Source organism: Agelaius phoeniceus, chromosome 3 (genome assembly GCF_051311805.1).
Source record: "Agelaius phoeniceus isolate bAgePho1 chromosome 3, bAgePho1.hap1, whole genome shotgun sequence".
Classification (NCBI taxonomy): Eukaryota; Metazoa; Chordata; class Aves; order Passeriformes; family Icteridae; genus Agelaius; species Agelaius phoeniceus.
In genome coordinates this window covers 37,576,428-37,596,014 of record NC_135267.1, presented here as the reverse complement: position 1 = coordinate 37,596,014, position 19,587 = coordinate 37,576,428, and the positions used below count along the sequence as shown (strand labels likewise).

Here is a 19,587-nt window from a genome sequence, read left to right as displayed (position 1 = left end):
TTTATACAAGGCAGAGACATATAGAAGATAGAGAAGACTGAAGAAGCAGTGACTGCAGGCTGCCCAAATACAGCTGCTCTTGTATTTTTAACAGAGAACTTGAGATGCCGCAGAGCCTTATCAACCCCAAACATCTTTGTTTCCATACCAGCACTCACAGGCCTGGCAGTATCACTGTACTGCAGTGAGGCTGCTCAGCAAACCTGGCAGGGGAGCAAAAGGCACCACTGTGTTCTCAGGGACAGGAGGAAAAAAGGTTATTGGCTTTTCCCCAGCAGGATGGCCTGTGTCAAAGAGAAGCCCACAAAACACGCTATCTGGTCTCACTGCCATGGATGGATGACAGCATCCCCATTCAAAACAGATGGACAGCTTTTGCTTAGGTCACACTAGGAATTAGACAAAAGGAAGATTCAAAAATTCTGGGCTGGGGTAGGATTTCTGACTGCTCCAATTTGCTCCAGTTCCCGTCTGGTTGCTCTTGGCTCCAAGGTGCTGTTCCTATGTCCCAAAACAGCCAGGGCCCAGATCCTGGTCCCATCTCCCTCAGTAAACTCTTACAGATTTAAAAGGCTCTGGGTAAAACACTGCAGCTGAACAGCAAAAATAATATAAGTGACACTGGATAGCCCCAGTAAGAAACAGGCAGTGGAGACTGGAGATACAAAAGCCATGCTTTACACGTTCAGCAGTTCTGCAAAAGCACTCTGCCATTATCAAAGAACACAGAAAAATAGGAAAGTCAGGAAAAAATTTATTTTTGCCTTTATTACAATATATATTTCTACTCTTTGCATTCAGCAGATCAAAATGAAGTGTTAAAACTATTTTCATCACTGCAGTAGCACATACATATACAGAGTAAACACTGTATATAAATAGGCTTTCAAATAATAACAAACCATATCTACAAATAGAAAATATCCAATACCTCTTTCTCCTCCTTCCCCAAATTACAGCAGTAACATTTTATGTTCAGCATAACTAATGTCACAAGTACAACATTCTTTCCCTCCCATGACCCAGTTAGAGTGGTGTGGTCATCAGCATCAAGAAAATAAACATTAGTCCCTCCTTACTGCTGCATATTCTAGTTTCTGTGTATTGTGTGAATAGAATATACCGTGATTTAATGTGTCTGCATACTTATGTTAACATATTCTTTCTGTAACAAAAACCAGCATTACACTGCAAGCAAGGTTGATTTTTTTTCTTTCACAGAAAGAATAGCATTTTTTAATATATTTTTCTGCTACATGAATTAACAAAGCAGTTTAAATATTATGCTAAAATTATTCAGCTACCAAATCAAAATGTCTTATACGTTCTGGAAAGTATGGTGATGCTTCTAGCAGGTCAAACCCCTGATTTTCATGTAAGTGTCTTTTTTGTCAGTAAATTTGATAAAAGTTACAGCAACACACATTCCTGACAGTGTTCAGCTATATTTCAGTTTCATATACAAAGGGGGATGCAGCAACTCAGAAGCAAAGCTCTGAACGTCACAGAATCACAGAAAAGTTGGTCAGAAGGGACCCCTGGAGGTCATGCAGTCCAACTTCAGCCTTAAAGCAGATGGATACCAACACTAGATCAAGTCAACCATAACCCTGTTGAACCAAATCTTGAAAAACTCTGGGACAGATTCTGCAGCACCTCAGGGTTACCTGTACCAGCACTGCACTGTGGCCACAATCTGACAATTAAAACAGTTCCTTATTCACATTATCATTTAGTTTTAAATACTAAAGGCAAGAAACAACCCTGGATTGCCTATTTATTAAGTTATAAATAAATATATCACAGGCTTTAATTGTGGAGAATTTTCAGGGACCATCTTTTCTGGTGGGAGTTGCTGTGTGTACCATCTAGGGAAAATATATTTTAACTACTGTTAAGGATAAAAACCACAAAACTGACAGCCTCTCACTGAAGAGAACAGTTAGTTTTATTTTATATATTTTATATAATAAATGGCTTGAAATAGGCCATCTATTACATCTGTCAATTTATTCAATCATTAATGACAAGTATTAATAGGTAATTAAAGGAAAGTGTGGCTATATTTAGAGATGCAACAATCTCAGTTTGGCAATCTGCAATCCCCACTGATTGTCTTTCAGAAAATCCACCCCATATTTCTTACACCTTGAAGTAAAAAGATATTTGCATTTTCTTTAAACTTTCAAGAGAACACAATCAGTTCTGGGTTGTCAAACACTTGTCAAACACACATTTCTTCCTCTTTGTGTCTAATCCTGATATGTCCAAAGCAGATATTTACCTTTCCTGAAGTAGCAACGTTCATGTGAAAGGAAGACTTAGGGAGGGCTCTCCACTGCACACTGCAGCTATGTAAAGCATTGCACTTGTTCTCATTACTATTGAAGGCACAGAGAAATCATAAATCGGCCACTTAGAACCCAGATAAAGTCTTCAGTAGTAAAACTTAGAAAAACCCTACCAGAGAGTTCCCATCCTATCTACACTGCTATCACTCTTGACATGCAAAACCAGAATTTGTTGTTACAAAAGAAATGCGATACAGAGCAGCCATTTCCAAATTTCTGGGTGATAAACAACCATAATCACATCTTAAAATTTCTTCTGGACCACTCTGCCTTCCTGTTAATAAACTCTTAAGTGAAAACACTACAAAGCAGCTGCAAAACACTTACCATAGCCTCAGATCACAAGCTGGCAGAGACCACAGCTTGTGAACCACCAGTGTAGTCATACTGAAATACAATGTACATAGAAGCCCATGATGCCATTTTCAGCATTTCAGAGAACAATTAGACTTTTCAGTATATTCCAAAAGGAAAAAAAAAATTCTTTCCTATCTACAACATATTTGAAATCATTTGGCATGTGGGCACTTGGAGTCCATATTTTAAGTACCACATTGTGTAAAGGCAGACCATTTGGAAAATGTTATCAACTGATCCACAGTATTGCTTTTAGTGCACACAGTTCAGTCTTAAGGCTGTCAAAAGCAATATCTACAGCTTGTGTCTGGATAAATATGGAAAAAAAAGGAAAAAAAGGAGATTTCATTATCTTAAAGGAGAGTAAATTGCACTAAAAGTACCCATTCTTTGTGATACAAAACAAAGCAAAAAAAAATCCATACAGTAAAAACCTGAGATGCGTCATTCGCCAGCATCAGAATTCACATTTTAACCAAAATAATATTTCAAACAAAACTATTCCATTTTGATAAAATCCTTACTATTTTTGGCTCAGTAAAAAAATCTTCAACCTCAGCACACTGTGTGTAGGAAAGATGTGTTTACTGAAAATCACCCACTTCAGTAAGGTGGGCACTATCCACAGTGGCCTGTATCTTCCACTAGAACACATACAGATCCAAAAAGCTACTCCCAAAGTATGATAGTTCTCAAACTGAGAAAGACTGGAAGAATCTGGCCATCCTATTTCATTTACTTTCTATTTAGAATACATATAATTTATTTCCTCAGAAGTGTCCCATGTCAAAACAGGCTGGAATCAATCAAACAAAGCTCAATTGGTTTTGACAGCTACACTGATTTACATCTGCTGAGGACCTCGACCAGTAATTAACTCTTAAACAAACAGTTGTTGGTCAAGCAAGGGAAGATAGGAGGAATCATTTGCTCCTTCAGAGAGAAGGATTTTGATATATAGATTGTAATCCCTGTCTGTGTCACCAGATAATGTCAGGAATGGTGAGCACCTTCAGCTCCCTTACTGGCAAGGGGTTCTGACAGGATGGAAGATGGCTTCAGTGATGCAGAACAGATGTGGAATCACTTTACAATCTCATGGCATATTTACCTGCAACCTCAACATCACTGCACTTTTAATTGACCTTATATAATGAAAGTGCATGGCAAAATTTGAGGACCTGGGAGAGGACCTAGAAAAGCAACTCCTATTCCTAACAAGACTCCTCTTGTCTGGAAACCTAAGTATGAAAAAGCATTCCTAAGTTTGCTCACAACAGAAGAATACAATGCTCACAACTTCATAGATTCCAACTGAACTGTCAACAGCAAAAGCCAAGTGATGTCCTTTCAACACAAGCCAACCCAGTCTTTAAGGTGAGACCAACAATTTGGAGACGTGGTTAAGATGAGGCTGGATGTACATCCTGAGTTTCAAATGGTGGCAGAGGTTCTCTCCAGTAGGTGAACTGGCTGTAGGTGTCAGAACAAGGGAAGTCTGAAGAATGACTTCTTTTCAGCAAAGGGAAAATGTGATCTACCACTTCACAGAGTCTGACATAGCTGGAAAATAAAAAAAAATAGAATGCTGAACCATTTCAGATCATCTTTATTTTGAACTTTTTAAACGTCCCAATCACTAAGGCGTGACTACATTTACAAACAGACAAAATGGACAAGTGACCCTCCTCAAAGGAATAAAACTAAATTGAATTTTGGTGCCCAGCTTCCAGAAAGGATTCACAGTTAGGATAAGAAATTCATTCTAATCCATTCATTCTAACACATGATACTTACCTGGTAAGAAACAGATGCCATTTTACACTCAGATCATCTGCTAAAATATTCAAGCACCACATTCTGCTTCTCTGTTTCTGTCCAGCTTGGCTCAAGCAGCTCCCTGCTCAACTGATTATTCATATTTGATACACATATGGCTGCCCTTCAATTAAGGACACCAACGCTTAAAATTACTAAAAGCCATTCCAGTGTTAGGGGTTAACAGTGCCTAAGCATCTTTCTGGGAGCATTTGACCCTCTCTTCAGATTTTGTTTTCTGGCTCTTCTAGATAGGAGATCCAGGAAAAGGAAATTTTGAAAAGGCCAGGAAAAGGCAGATGGAATCAGCACACTAGTGAGTCTCATTTTTATGCAGACTAAATCATCCATTTTTAAATCTTTTACATGAATAAAGTAGATGGAATTTATTATACTAAATAGAAAAAAAATTCTTTTTGTCAGTTTAGCTGAAGGGAAGTGGAAAGTCTGTATTTTAATCTAAATCTTTTTTGTTTGGTTTGAAGTATTCTAAAGAATCTTTAATTACTAAAATCGAATGGATCTATGGGCAACTTGAGTCATAAGTTAGAGTAAATGAATTTAGTCCATGAAGTGTTAGAGATAAGAGATTACTTACGATGAGATGTTTGTCTTTGCATGCTCTTGTATAAGTTCTCCTTTAGGGTTAACTGTAAATATCCTGTTTAAAGAAACCCCCACTTGTTTGTATGAATAAACATCCTAAAAAGAATAAAAAAGAAGAAAAATCATGATTCTGCCTTTGCAAAATCATGTGTAATCTTGCTGTAATATATTACACAAAAGAACATATTTACACAGAACTGGTACTAAATTTACCTAGTTATTGTGTGCCTGAAATTCTCCATTATGTTACAAATGAGGTCAATCTAATGAAATGTTCATGAAACAGACAATTTCCTGCTAGATAAGAAGTTTGCCACTTCAGTTTAAACTGTTAATCAAAATCATGTTCATTTTTTTCAGTTAACTTCCCTTGACACAATAATAACATTCAGTAAAGAACTAATGACATTTGGTGTAAGAGCAATTAACACCTTCATTTTTCTTTCAGAGAATATTTCATGTCCTGTGTGCATTGTACCAAGTATGTTACAACAGTGTACAGAGGTTAAAATGTAACTGACACATAAAACAGGAATTATTTTTTAAGGGCAAGGTCACAAAATTCATAACAAATATGTCTATACCAAAGCCATCACTTAGCTTGAGTTCAGATTTGTGGCATATTCATATGGCATACTCCATGTCAGAACAAGGGAAAAAGAAGGGAAAGCAAGATATAGATGCTAAAACAGCAGCAGTGAGCCACAGCAGGTAATGCAGATACAACTATGGAAAGTACAATCAGAAGTCAGAATTAAGAATGTCTTCTACAAAATTCATATTGTTAAAGAAAACAATAAATAAGTTTTGATCTGCTCTGAAGAAAAGCTTGAGAAAACCAAAATTGAAAATATCTCCCAGAAGATCAGAGCAAAACCAATTTCCATTTTGCTAACATAAATCATGGTTTCAAAAGCCAAGATGGTGAAAAACTGGAACGTTAATGAAACCACAAAGTTTATTATTATTTCTATATTGTTAAGACTGTTCAAAAAAATTAAGTAACTGAACAAAAGTGAAGAGAAGTCACTTCAAGAATTCAGCATCATGGCAGTCCAAACAATGTCTACACCTCTAACACCCATGTGTACAGAAATTTCCCTGAGTTTGTTCTTGGAAAAAACAATTGAAACCAAAAACATAACAAAACAACAACAACAACAAACCAACTTCCAAAAAAAACAAAAATAGAAAAACAACAGAAAACCCAGAGCAGAAAACTGAGAAAGTTGTGATCCTGAGCTATACAAAACCCATGGCACACTGCATACCTCAAGCCTGCACTCTGTCAGCAAGCATGAGAGTGATTACTTCAGAAACAGTAACTTACTGTTTAACTTAAAATAGTATTGAAATAAAATCATTATTTTAATGCATGTTTCCCTGAGGTTCAAAAAAAAATGGAACTAGAGGTAGTTATTATCCATAATACAACATCACAGAAGTTTTTAAAATATTATTTCATAATCATATGTTTAAAGGTGCCTTGATAATGGAAACTTAGCTGCCTATAATATAACAGTTCAATACAGCAATGGGATAGTGAGGACCTCTGTAAGCTCTGACAAAATGCTTTTAAAGAACGGGTAATTACATGCCAGGGTCCTCAGCCCAAGCCCATGAGACTGTTTCCTTCTCTTAACAGCATTCTTTGGTCCAGGACAGGAGCTTTCTATAGCCCAAATATCCAGTCTTCCAAAAGGTGATGGATCTGTTTTTCATTTTCTATGTCTAATATATCACTTTCCATCCTTTTCTATGTCCAATATATCATATTGGACATATCCTTTTCTATGTCAAATATATCACTTTCCATACAAAATAGGAGCTTTTGACTTTGATGGGACATTCAAGGTTATCTGAGTGTACTTAGAGAAGTGTAAATCCCACCAATATTAATCTGGAATATTTTCTGTCTGCCCACAGTTACCTCACTGCCACTGTATCTGTGTGGATTAAAATGAGATTACTGTTTCTACACAAGCTTAACTGCTAATTTATGCAGATATAACCTAGTTACTTTGCTGCTCTTCCATCTCTGAATCCTACATCATGGTATTTTTGAGGAAGAACCTTAATACTTTCTTCTGTACAGGGCCTAATAAAATGTGCCTAATTCTCATTTAAAGCTTCTAGGTTCTAATACAACACAACCACGAAATAACAGCAATGTTTCTGTTCTCTGCAACAGAAATAAATTCAGCTATTACTTACAGCAGGTCTGTTTCCAAAAGCAGCATAAAAGGGCTCTGTGTTAGGATAAAACAAATTCTTGATGTCTGTCAAACACTGAACTTTAAATTTTTCTGGCTTCTTTTCTATGACCTCCCTGAAACGATAAAAAGGAAGCTGAATAAGTACACATGAAATACACCACAAACCATTTTATCTTCTTTATTCAACATTTTCACCTGGCTAGATACTACTGCATAGCATCCACCCTTCTCCAATAAATCTTTCAGAAGTCAGATTGCCCATGAAAACAGAACAGTATTCCCAAGCTTACATAATGGGCACAGTAAATAAATCCTCTGAAACAAGGTAACTTCTATTGAAGCCTACATTACAATGATGGCTTACTGAGCAAGGATACTGGATTACAGGGAGTAGCTGCTAAATCAATCCTTATGAGACATAAACTCTCACCAAGTAAACTGCCTCCTGAGAACTGCAGAATGGTTCATAGATTATATTAGCCCTCATTGTTTATGGTGCTGGGTTTTTTTTTGAGATTTTATTGTTAAAACGATTGCAATCACCATATGTGCTAGAAGCACCTCAGCCTGTTAAGACACAATTAGAGTCAGGTTCACCACCACTGCTGATTAGCAAAAGTTAAGGAATAAAGGAATCTTCTATTTCTCTTCAGCTGCTTCTTGCAGAATAGAGAATTCATTAATGAACACAGGAGTTCTCATTTCTGGGCAAAAGCCCTTTCACAATAACTTCTCTTGGCAAGAGGAGTGAACAGGTGGCAGAGTCTGGAGTTCCCATAACATAGGAAGATGCCAGCATGACACAAAAACACTTAAGAAGCTCAGAATCCAAGATCCTAGTACCAACACAAATGTCAAGGAAGATGTGAATAGTACAGAAGTGTCATGGGAGTAAAGCAACCCTTTGGATCCATGTATAAATCAAGGCCTGAGAATGTGCAAAAGATGAATAAAAACCACCTTTCCTCAGTCTCACATACACTTGATCTCAAACTTACAAGGATTAAATTTATGGATAAAACAGTGAAGTAAATTTACTGCCCACACACCTCAGAAGTTACAATAGTGTACACTGAAAGATGGGCATTCCTTAGTCTAAACAAGATACCAAAAGGAGTATCATTTTAAAGGTATTTCTAGATACAAGGAGCATAAGATAGCAGTAACTACCCTTCACTGCATTTATTACTTAATCAGTCTGAGAAGTGCACTCTAATACCTCCATGGTTTCTTATATTTAGAATGTGGCTGGTAAGACAGCCTGTAGCATGTCACTCAATCAGGAGAACATCTGAACAACCTTCCATTAAAAATTCTAATGAAATATATCTTGTCACAGCAGCTTTTAACAGCTTAAAATATTTTCAGTAATCACTTGACATGCTTCGCTGCATTAGGCAGAAGGTACAATATTCATAATCTGTGCTGTTATTATTCACTCACCACAGTTCAACACCTAGGAAAGATAACATTGTCCTCACAGAATCCCACAGTGAAGTCAGCCATATAGAAAGTTCATTTCATTTTCACATGAATTTCTTCAAAACCCATCAAGAAATAACCTTCCACAAAAATATACTTATGCCAACTGGAACACCTTACAGGTAAAGGCAAGAATGATTGCTATGAAAATGTCCACAGAAATATGGGAAAAATGTGGACATTTCTCTCTAAATATGAACACACAATGTTAAACACATGAAGGCACCAAGCAGTACCTACTGGTAAACAGTGAACAAAGCTGTGCCTTAATATACACCTAAGATATAGACTAGGCAAAACTAGATAATGAGTAACTACTGAATTTTGGTCTTTCTCTAACAAAATTTCTTAATTAAATTTTGCACCAATATGTAAAAAAAATTAAATTATTAATTATTTCAAGCACTCCCACTTAAAAAAGCTGATAATTCGGACTCCACCAACCTTAGTATCTGTCTCTGTAAAAGCAAAATTGCATTACCTGTGAAGAGCTGAGAATAGGCTGCTTGGACTCAGCAAAACTGGCCCCTGAGGCAGCACAGTTCCTCTTTCATTGACCCAGTGCAAGTATCCTCTGGTCATGCCTGCCATTCCAATAGCTCGTGCTGAGCAGTACAAAAATTTATATCCATTTCTGTGAGCAGATATAAAAGAAGAAACTACTGTAAAAATAAAGCAAGTGTTTAGATAGTGATAATTTTGAGGGTTTACTTTTACATGAATCAATCATGGCTGTTTAACAGTATGTTTAACCCAGACTTATTTTAAAAAGAGTAGAAACATTTATGCCAGAAAACTGGGTAACTAAAACCAATCTGGCCCTGCTGCATTTAGTGATTACACCTAAAGAGGGCTCATTTATCTCTGCTCCTCTCAGGACTTGTGACTCCTTATGGTTATCTTTCCACTCCTGTGTGGTGGAACCATTGTCCTTAGAATTAACTGGAAAGACATCTGCAAAGAGGAAAACATTTGGCATGAAGCAGACAATGGTATATTGGCCTTTGTTGTATTAACAGTGTTGCATTCCTGCCTCTTGGGCCTCTGCAAAAAAAGATGTCCAGCAATAACACATTTTCTCAAGCTGGAACAACTTGAGCTTCAAAACACAGTATGAGAAGTAATCTTTAACCTGACACTGAAATGAAAGTTTTGGCATAAGTCACAGGTTGCCTTTGATTCTGCTTATGTTAGAATGGAATCCTATCTTATATTAGCTCAACTTAGCAGCTTACTTTCCAATTCTTATTGAAAAATTAATTTTCATAAAACAGACTGTATTCAGCACACGCATGGTCATTAGATCTAACTATTAAGCATTTATATGGTGTTCAGCTGTAATATAGCCACGACATAATTAACTCAGTAATTTGAAAACCAACACGACTCAAATCTATTTTTTGCCCTATGTTTATGATCATCAAAGCCCTAACAACTGATAATGCTGGTAGGCACAGAAATAACAACTGCAATTAAAAAAAATAATTAACATTTCCACCAAATGTAATGCAGAGGTTATACATAAAACTCAGCATGTGAATTCCCAGACTGTCCTGTATTTTCTGTGAACATGTTTGTCTAACATGCAGAGAAGTGTCTCTGGCATAATTTAGATTCCAATATCCATAATTTATAATTCATCATCCATGTAAAACAAAAAGCAATAAACGAACCTTAGCATAACTCTAGTACACAGAACAAATCAGATTAACTAAGAGGAGAGTAGTGATGTGTACCAGAGGCTCCTCACACGTTCGTGGTAATTTAAATATATAAGAAAAGCTGACATTCTTGCAATAAAGGAAAAACTCACAGATAGAGGGCTTTTGCTTTTGTTGTCACAAAGCAGGTTTTGCTTTGCATATCATGCAGGTAACATTGACACTGTGTAAGCATCACTAAAGCAAGAAGATATTGATGAAATTGACACCCTTATAGGTTAAGAGAAGCCAAGAGAAATTTAAATTTTTACACACAAATGAATAAACACAAGCCACAGATGCATGCAGATTTACTGAATACTCACTGGCTCACTTTATGGTACAACTTTGCAATCCCTTGGTGTGTCCAGTCTTTGCCAAGAGTTGGCAAAATATGACCTAAAGTATCTGACCTAAATAAATGAAGAACAATATAAGTGAGCTGAAAAAACCCCATAGTTATAATAACAGTCAAGTCTAATATAAATCCCACTAACTTACTTGGAAGCTGCAAATGGAAAAAGGTATTCTGTAAGGAACTGATTGTCATCAGAAGAGAATTAGGTTATTTCCCTTTTCTTTTTAGATAGACTGACATGCTCATCCTTGGCCATGTTGTTTAAATTACTCCTGTGCCCCAAGATGGATAAGCTTGTGCCCCAAAAGGTAATACAGAAGTCACAGCACACAAGCATCACTCAGACCTCTAGGAGGCCACCAATGCTAAACATAATTTTTGAGGTTTATGTTAAATGTTTTCTAAATAAACCAAACCTACCCATAATGGACATTTATGAGAAATTTAAAGTATGAGGTAAGTCACATTTTAGCTTACTTCAAACTAACTTCTCCACATTAAGCCAGGAGTTGGTCAGGTGTAAACTATTTTCAAATATTCATTCTGGCTTCAATGTATTTCTGGCTTTATATGATAGAAAAATATTTACACTATAATAACAAATAGTGCAAATGAGCATCTTGCTTGACAAAGTACTGTACAGATACACAGTAAGACGTCCACACCCTGAATAACTTGCATCTTAGAGGAAGAAATATTAGACAGTGGCTTAGGTTGGATTTGCACTGGCACTGTAAGGTGAAGTGATTCAATAACTCTGGGCAGATCAACAGCAGAGGGAATAGATCACACTCACTTCACTGAAGCTTAAGAAAGTAAAGTGGGGAGAGATGTTAATTTACATTGGCACCAAACGAGAAGTTTGACATACAATGGATAAATCACAAGGAAGAAGAGAATTTCAGTCTAAATCAAGTATTTTAATTTCCCACAGACTGCTCTTGAAAATTATTTTTCCTTGTTTTTTCCTAATTAGATATAGCTAAGTTTGATTTTGAAATAAATTAATTTCAAAACAAATTAAACATCTCACTACAAAAGACAATGCTTGTATTTTTATTTCATGTTTTCCCTGTTACACACACAATTGTTTTCCCTAGTGTTAAATACAATAAATAAATAGAAACCAGCAAGTCAGTAAAACCTTTCAGTCACTCCAAAATTAATGAGTTTTACCCAAGCTACAAATCTGAAACTTTCCATCAAATTCTAGTTCTGACATTGATTTTGGAGTCTAGTCTTCTAAGTAATAATGCCTAAGACTGGAATGCCCCAGGAGTGCCATTTAAAACAAAATTCACATTTCTTCTTTTTAATTACTCCTTCATATTTAATTACTCCTCTTAATTACTACCTACATCACGAGTGTGATGCAACAAAAAGGTCAGGATTTTGCAGAAGGTCCTCCAATACTATCATGAAACGCCAACAGATAACAAATAATGGGTACATATGGCATGTGTCTATTAAATGAGGAATTCAACTACAGATTGTTGTATTGTTTGAAAGCCAAATGTAAAAATTAAAAAAAAATTTAAAAAAAAACCAAACAACCCAAAACCAAGAAACAAAACGTCCCAAAACACTTGTATATGAAGATTTTATGATTAACACTCCTTGTTAATTATATTTTCCTTTAAACTAAAGAGGAAAATCCTTGTATATAAAGTCTCTCCCTGTTCATGAACTCACCGTGTGATTGTTCCATCAATATCAGAAATAACAACTTTATCATCCCAATTCCATAGGTAAATGGTGCCTTCACAGCGGCAAGTGCCTTGATACTGGGTTGTAACACTAAAGGTCACATCATTAGGGCCATTCTTGAGCTTTAAGCTTTTCTGCAAGACATTATCAGCAAGGTGATCAACAACCTAAGCATGTGAAATGGACACAGTGTAAAAGCTGCACATGAGCATTGCCTTGGTGTTTTTGGCTGGGGAAGCTGGTGTGGATTTCTCCTCCCATAAAGTCAAATCCATTTGTGGGATTTTTTTTGGCCAAAGACCAGGGTGTACTTGGGGGGTAATTCAGAAGGATAGGGAGAACCAGTATGTGCCTCAGGGAGATTTAACACTGGAGGAAAAATAATCTGTGGTGTAAATTGTAGGCTGCAGAAAGCAAAGTAACAGCAACGACATGAACTGATGAAGAATGAATTTTGCAAGGAGCAAGAGAAATTATATGATGACCCAAGCTGGACCCGTGTTGGTGCCAACAATCAGGTATGCTGCTCTCCTGTCCTGACCACCCATTCCGATGCAATGGAGCCCAAGTCATGGATCGGGAGCAGTGGAGGAAGCCCATGGAATGGGAAAGTAGTATGTATCTATGAAAGGATAGGATAGTAGTTAATGAAATGTATGTTTGGTATAGAGATGGGTTAAGAATGTAGTTAAATTGAATCTGTGGGTAAGGAGATCTCAATAATGAGAAATAAATACAATGGAACAGTTGGAAGATACATCAATTATGTGGGACCTGAGTGTGATACAAATGGTATGGAGTGGGGTGGAAATTTTTATAGGTCTGGCTAAGCTGGAGCTCACTTCCCCACAGCCGTCGTCACAGTGCTGTGCTTTGCACTGGCAGCTGGAAAGGTGTTGGTGTTTTGGGCACTGCTGAGCAGCACTGGCACAGCACCAGCACTGTCTCTCCAACATTCCTTCCCCATCAAGGGGCTGGGGGTGGGCAGGATCCTGGGAGGGGACACAACCAGGCCAGATGATCCAAATTAACCAAAGGGGTATTCCCTACCATACGACATCAGCTTAGATATAAAAGTTAAGGAAAGGAGGAGGAACGAGGGGAATTTGTTACTTTACAATGTTTGCCTCCCACAGCTGAAGCCCTGCTTTCTGGGAAGTGGCTGAGCATCCCTCACTGGTGGGAAGCAGAGAATATACTTGTTTTTCTCTTTGTTTATCCACCTTATGTTCTCTCCCCCATCCCACTGAGAAGGGGAGTGACAGAGCAGCTTGGCTGGGCACCTGCCATCCAACCAGTCAACCCAATTTGGTCACACTGAATTTTATTGCTTTCAGTAGAAGTATTCTAAAAGACAACACCAGAGGCTTACCCTGTGTGGTGTATATTAGGCATTGATTTATCGAACAGAACAAAACAAATAAACAAAAAAATTCTGTTTCACAGTCAGGTAAATTAAAAAAAAAAATCGCCAAATGTTCACAAACAGTAATAAATTATGGAATAGGGACCATCTATGGGCCCTTCCCATTCCGAAAGAAAGATGCATATGCAGAGAGAAATGTAACAAAAAGTTCCATAAACTCTAATTAAGACCTCTGCTAGGGGGATTTGTGTTCTTCATTATTTCATCTTTTTTGTAAAATAACAGACCTCTCACACCACATGAACTGTTACCCTTCAGCCTGCACTAACTAACCTTAACTCTCCTACTTTTCTGCTCTTCACTGTCTCCTGTGCCACTTAGTGATATGTGAGACAAGAGGCTACTGATTTGATTCTATTTCTGAAGTTAGATGTTCATTTTCCCAAGACCTGTAGGAATTTAACCCTCTTTGTGCATCCTTTTCTTCGTTATCTTTCACTGCAACTTTTCAATTAGCTAAAAAGTGAAAAGGAGGTGAGAATGCAGAACTCATAGGTAACTGGTGAATCTCCCCCACTTTTAAACCAATTTAAGAGAAGTTTTAACTTCAGCTAATTTCTGCAAGGTTTCTGAAACTGTGAAGTCCCACTTTATTTGTGTAACCCCTGCTCTCTCTTTCCAACAGAAAATACCCAACACGTCTCATCTGTCTCTTGGGAAAAACTGCATTTCTTACAAATTATCCAGGCAGTGAGTGATGGGCTGTTAAATGCTGTATGCCTCATGTGGGTTTCCTTCAGAAAATTAATTATCTGTACCTAAGATGACAAGAAGTATTTCCCTATAGTAGCCCATTTTTCCAGATCAAATTGAAATGTACAGAACACAAAACAGCAACAGTTTTGTCATCATTAGCCAAAACACCTCTGTCACAGAGGAAGAGAATTGGCTTCAAAGAAATCAATAAGCTCCAAAGAAATCAATAGCCTGGCCTCATTATAAATTCAAAAGCAGCTTTTTCAGAAGTTACTAACAGGAAACTATTTATGCAAAATATGACTATCTGCCTATAAATGAGAAAAAAGGAAAAGAGAGGAAGGAGAAAGAAGAGAGGCCTGTTAACATAAACACATTTCACATCCTACAAGGAAGGATGTGGTTCCAATACACTTACTCAGGTGACAAATACACAATTTGGAATTTGATATTTTTCTAAATGACATCCCACCTCCAAACCCCAGCACTTGCTGCAAGGAACAACATTCATGTTTAATACAGAAAAGAGAAGGGAAAAGGCTTTTTTGAAAAATATAATGAGAGAGAATTAAAGGCAAGACATAAGAGCTAATTAAGCTTTGAAGCCTGAAAAACAGTAAAGATTTATGTTGTATTAGAAATGCCATTTCAGGACAAGGATGTAAAATTAACTCACAAGTTGGTCAGAAGTGAGTCGAAGTGATTTTTTGTAACTGATTCCAGACAATAATGAGAGATGACTGGAGTTGGCTTGCAATGACCCGAGGTTTTGTTTGGCAGCTCTTGGGTCTTCATCGCTTGAAGAAGATTCATCTTTTATTCTGGAACATTGCACACACAGAAAATGATGTTATCATGCCCGTAAATGCATCTCAGTAGCCATTAAAAATGCATTAACAGTGAGTCACCAAAGAAGTCATTGATTCTCTGCTACCAATACTGTCTCACAGGAGGTCATTCATATCATGGGTTTTAATATATCAATGAAGTACCAAACTTTCATTCACACATTGCCCATTATTCAAACTTGGATTGTTACAGGCAAGTGAATGGCTATAACAGTTTTCATTATTTAAATTTAATGAATATAAATTAATGTATTATATTAACTCAAAAATCTCATATGATGAAAAAATAGTACCCATTAGATACTACAACTTTAAAACGCCTCTGTTCTCAAAAGAAGAGGCACTTGCTATGCTGGATTTCTCTTTCCCTCTTCTCTCCTCCCCCAAAGAATCTAAAAATTAATTTTAAAAAAATGCAGGTTGTGGAAGTTTTATTAAATAAAATAACTCCTCATGTTCTTTCAATGAGCAGCTTCCAATAACAGGATTATTCATTTCCGGGATTTGCAGGATTACCCTGTTCAGAATACAATGATGAAAAGTCATAAAACCTGAGCTCCCTCACAGTATTCTGTTTAAATGCACATTGGAATAATTACTTATGTTCTCCTACAACCATTTTTAGAAACTTCTTAAGGATATTCTTCCTCAGAAAGAATGTTTTCCTACAGTAAAAAATCCTATCACTGTAGGCGTAAGTTAAAACTCTTTCAGATCCTACAGATCTCATCTTTAAAACAATCAATATTTGGCCTTTCACTGCAATCACACCTGGAGGTTTGTTTGGTAGTCTTGACCCAATATCAAGGTACTGCATGTCATGACTAGCAACGTTTAAAAGCCTATCTTATCCTTTGTGACATGTGATCTCAAAAGCTTTACTCAACATCCCACTTGTGATATTTTGCTTGCAAACAATAAATTTTTAATGAGAGATTTCTAAGGCCCGGTAAAACTTAAACGAAGTTTAAGAAGAATACCAATTTCAGAATCTAGTCTGCTTGAACTCTTGATCCCACTTTAAACTTTGTTTTTAAACAACCATGTAAGAAACAGACCTATATACCCCTTGTCATCCTTAAAAGGAAAATCAGCCTTTCCAATTAACTCTGGTTCTCAGTCTCAGAGAGGCAACAGAGACAACAGCTAATCTCCTACAGAATGAGGAATCCTCCTTCCAGCACATTTGCCTGGACTCCAACTGCTGACCACCAGAAAGAATGAGAGCTTTTTGTTTCAGAAGGGCGACCCCTGAACCTCACTTAATGAGCATAAAGCAATATTTGAATCTGGTCCATTTCAGCTGTAACTGCAGCCAGCATAAACAAGATGTCTTTACAATAAGATGCATATGCACAGAAAAGGGACAAGGTAGGAGAGCTGTCCCTGGCTAACTCATCCCTCTAAAGCAAGCTAAAACTCATGTCATGGACCCCACAAAGGTGAGATTGCAGCTGTATAGTGTGATTGTTAGGGGCACAAGGAAGAGACTTCTGCAATCCTGGAAAGAAGCAACAGAAAACCATGACTATTGCCTGTGAAAAACACTCTGGGAAGTCCCTTAACTTCCCAAAGTATGCAGGAACCAATTAATTTGTCAGGCCATAAATCTAAATAAATAAAAAAATTTAAGCAACTGGGATCTGACAACAGCTTGGGCTCATCTATGATGTTCCCTTAAAAACTCTAGAGAAATACATGTAGCTTTGAAGAACTGCTCCAATTAGAGTGTGTTTCCAAGGGGCTGGAATTAGAGTCCCAGAGCTGCCAGCCAAACCACAGAAATGCCAGTAGGGGCCTCCTACTTGCACTTCTGTGGTGCAATGAGTAACAAATTTAAAGTATTTCACTGACACAGTATTTCTTTGTTTGAATAGCTGAGGTAACTTGCTTTCATTTTTAAATGATCACTCTTGCTTGTTTCAGGTACAGATGATTTTGGGTGTACCTGTTTGCCCTGCTCATCTGTGAAGATTCTTCTGTAAGTCCACTCTCACTCATGCCTTGCTCTGGCTTTGTTTCCTGTAAAAATAAAAGTATTAGTAGCTGTGCATCTCCTGTTAAGCAGAGAGTAGATGTTTTTAGAAAAATAGTTGAAAATCAAATACTGCCTTGTACAGACTTGGTAAAAATCAAGCATGTGTTTGTCTCCTTTGTAGGCAAAATAAAACCCTTAAAGAATAAAGGCAGTACAAAGAACTAAAAACTGCAACTATAAACTCAGAGCAATAATTAAGATTAAGTTTTACAGGGAAGAAGTAGAGAAATATCAGGTTTAACATCTAGCACTGTTGAAGTTCTGGGATCAACTCCATAGCTACACAATTCATACACCTCAAATAGCTAGATTTCACCTGAGAAAGCAAAGTACGACTTGGGAGAAGGAAAAACCCCCCACAAATTACCTTTCAGAGAATCATTTAAATCTTAAATCCAGTAAAACTTGCTAAAGTGCTTTTATCTTGAGTAGATGCTGAACACTACCAAAGTTATTCCACAAGATTTTTAAATAGTGCTTTACATAGTTCCATTTAAAGTCACCACAGCTCAAGAGATAATCAAATACTTCCAGAGAAAATCCTGAAAACTTCAAACAACTATAAAACTAAAACCTCATGCTCTGAAACCCACACCCACTGATCAGTACAATGGTTATCTCATGCAAGGTTAAAGAACTTCTTGACAGAGGCACAAACATAAAATTGCATTAAAAGTAATTTTCTCCCCTCAAGTACTAATGCTTCAGTAGTATAGATTAATATGAAGAGGTTTTATTAGCCAACAATATTTCACATAAAGCTTTGGAGTTTTTAGTTTTCCAATGTTCATCCATGACTAAGATTATTATCACAAACTTCTAATGCTCTGAAAAGAAACTCAAAAAGATTTTCAAACCAATATATAGTCCATTTGGCATCTTAGGTTTTGCTGAGTTTTACAGCTCACTCTACTCATAAATATGTCTGCTCTTCGACCATCAAAAGAAAGATGCTGAGAGGTAGGTAATCTGAGTGAAAACTTTAAATTAGTGGCACAACTCTGATTCTAGGTTTCCAAACAGAGATTTAATACATTCGATACTACTGCCTCAGATCTGTGTAATGAAAATAAATCAAAACTCTTCAGGCAAATGTTTCAGGTAGGGTCTGATCCAAAGTTTTCTGAAGTCAAAACAAACCAGACCTCAGACCATGTTTAACGTGCACACCCTCAGTCAAAGTGAGTACCAAGTTACCCTCTGAGGTTCTGAGGGATGAGTATGCAGATCCCAGCCCTCCCACTGCAAACAGAAGGAAACTCTGCTTGCTTCTTAAACTTACCTCTTTAATAGTGCTGTTCCTCCCTCGCCATGAAAACCACCATCTTCCACCTTTCTTTGGCATCTTGTCCCTCATTATAGATTCCACAGTTGCCTGTGATAAATGGATGGTAACATAAAAAAGGCCCAAAATAAAGGACAACCTGACATACATAAATGAAAAGTGCCAAACACACAGTTTTAACTGATAATAAATAGAATAAAAGTAAACATACTGTCTGTGGACCATAAATTCTACTAAAGCAAAATCTAATGGTATCCAGAGCTGCTCTGAAGTAACTTAAGCATGAATACTTATGGTATTTTTAAAAGGAAAATGAAAAAGAAATCAAATCAAAGAAGAAAAAAAGCATAAAGAGATGTTAGTATAATGTTTAGAATGGAGAATCTGCTATTTCTAAGTTATTTAGTACAAATTATACATTTAAAAAAAAATCACTTCCTAAAGGAGGCATCATGCAAAACAGTAACAAACTGACATGCAAGAGAGTTATTTACAAAGTTTGTATTCAATCACCAGCTTAGCAAAGAGTAAAGACGTTACTAGCTTTTATGAGTTTATGAGTTATGAGTTTATGAATTATCATGCTATGAACTTGACTGAAAATGTTAGAATAGTTTCTTTGATAAACATTTTCTACTTTACATTGGTTCTACATACTAGACACCAGTAGAAAAGTTCTTTCAATCTATAATGACTGGA

General features: G+C 36.8%; 1 protein-coding gene across 4 annotated transcripts in view; it reads right to left on the bottom strand.

The window, feature by feature from the left end:
* Window positions 1-734: 734 nt before the first annotated feature.
* Window positions 735-19,587, bottom strand: part of LPIN1 (lipin 1) — a 46,992-nt gene continuing 28,139 nt past the window's right edge. For 2 of the 4 annotated variants that reach the window (XM_077175083.1, XM_077175084.1), the window contains 10 exons: window positions 19,100-19,177; window positions 18,886-18,978; window positions 17,514-17,587; window positions 15,394-15,538; window positions 12,581-12,729; window positions 10,857-10,943; window positions 9,312-9,464; window positions 7,347-7,461; window positions 5,125-5,228; window positions 735-4,271 (listed from right to left, as the gene is read on the bottom strand). In XM_077175083.1, the coding sequence (XP_077031198.1) occupies window positions 4,112-4,271; window positions 5,125-5,228; window positions 7,347-7,461; window positions 9,312-9,464; window positions 10,857-10,943; window positions 12,581-12,729; window positions 15,394-15,538; window positions 17,514-17,587; window positions 18,886-18,978; window positions 19,100-19,177 (1,158 nt within the window). In that variant the 3' untranslated portion in view covers window positions 735-4,111. The remainder of the gene's footprint in view (window positions 4,272-5,124; window positions 5,229-7,346; window positions 7,462-9,311; window positions 9,465-10,856; window positions 10,944-12,580; window positions 12,730-15,393; window positions 15,539-17,513; window positions 17,588-18,885; window positions 18,979-19,099; window positions 19,178-19,587) is intronic. The other 2 variants (XM_054630389.2, XM_077175082.1) reach the window with 1 other exon arrangement.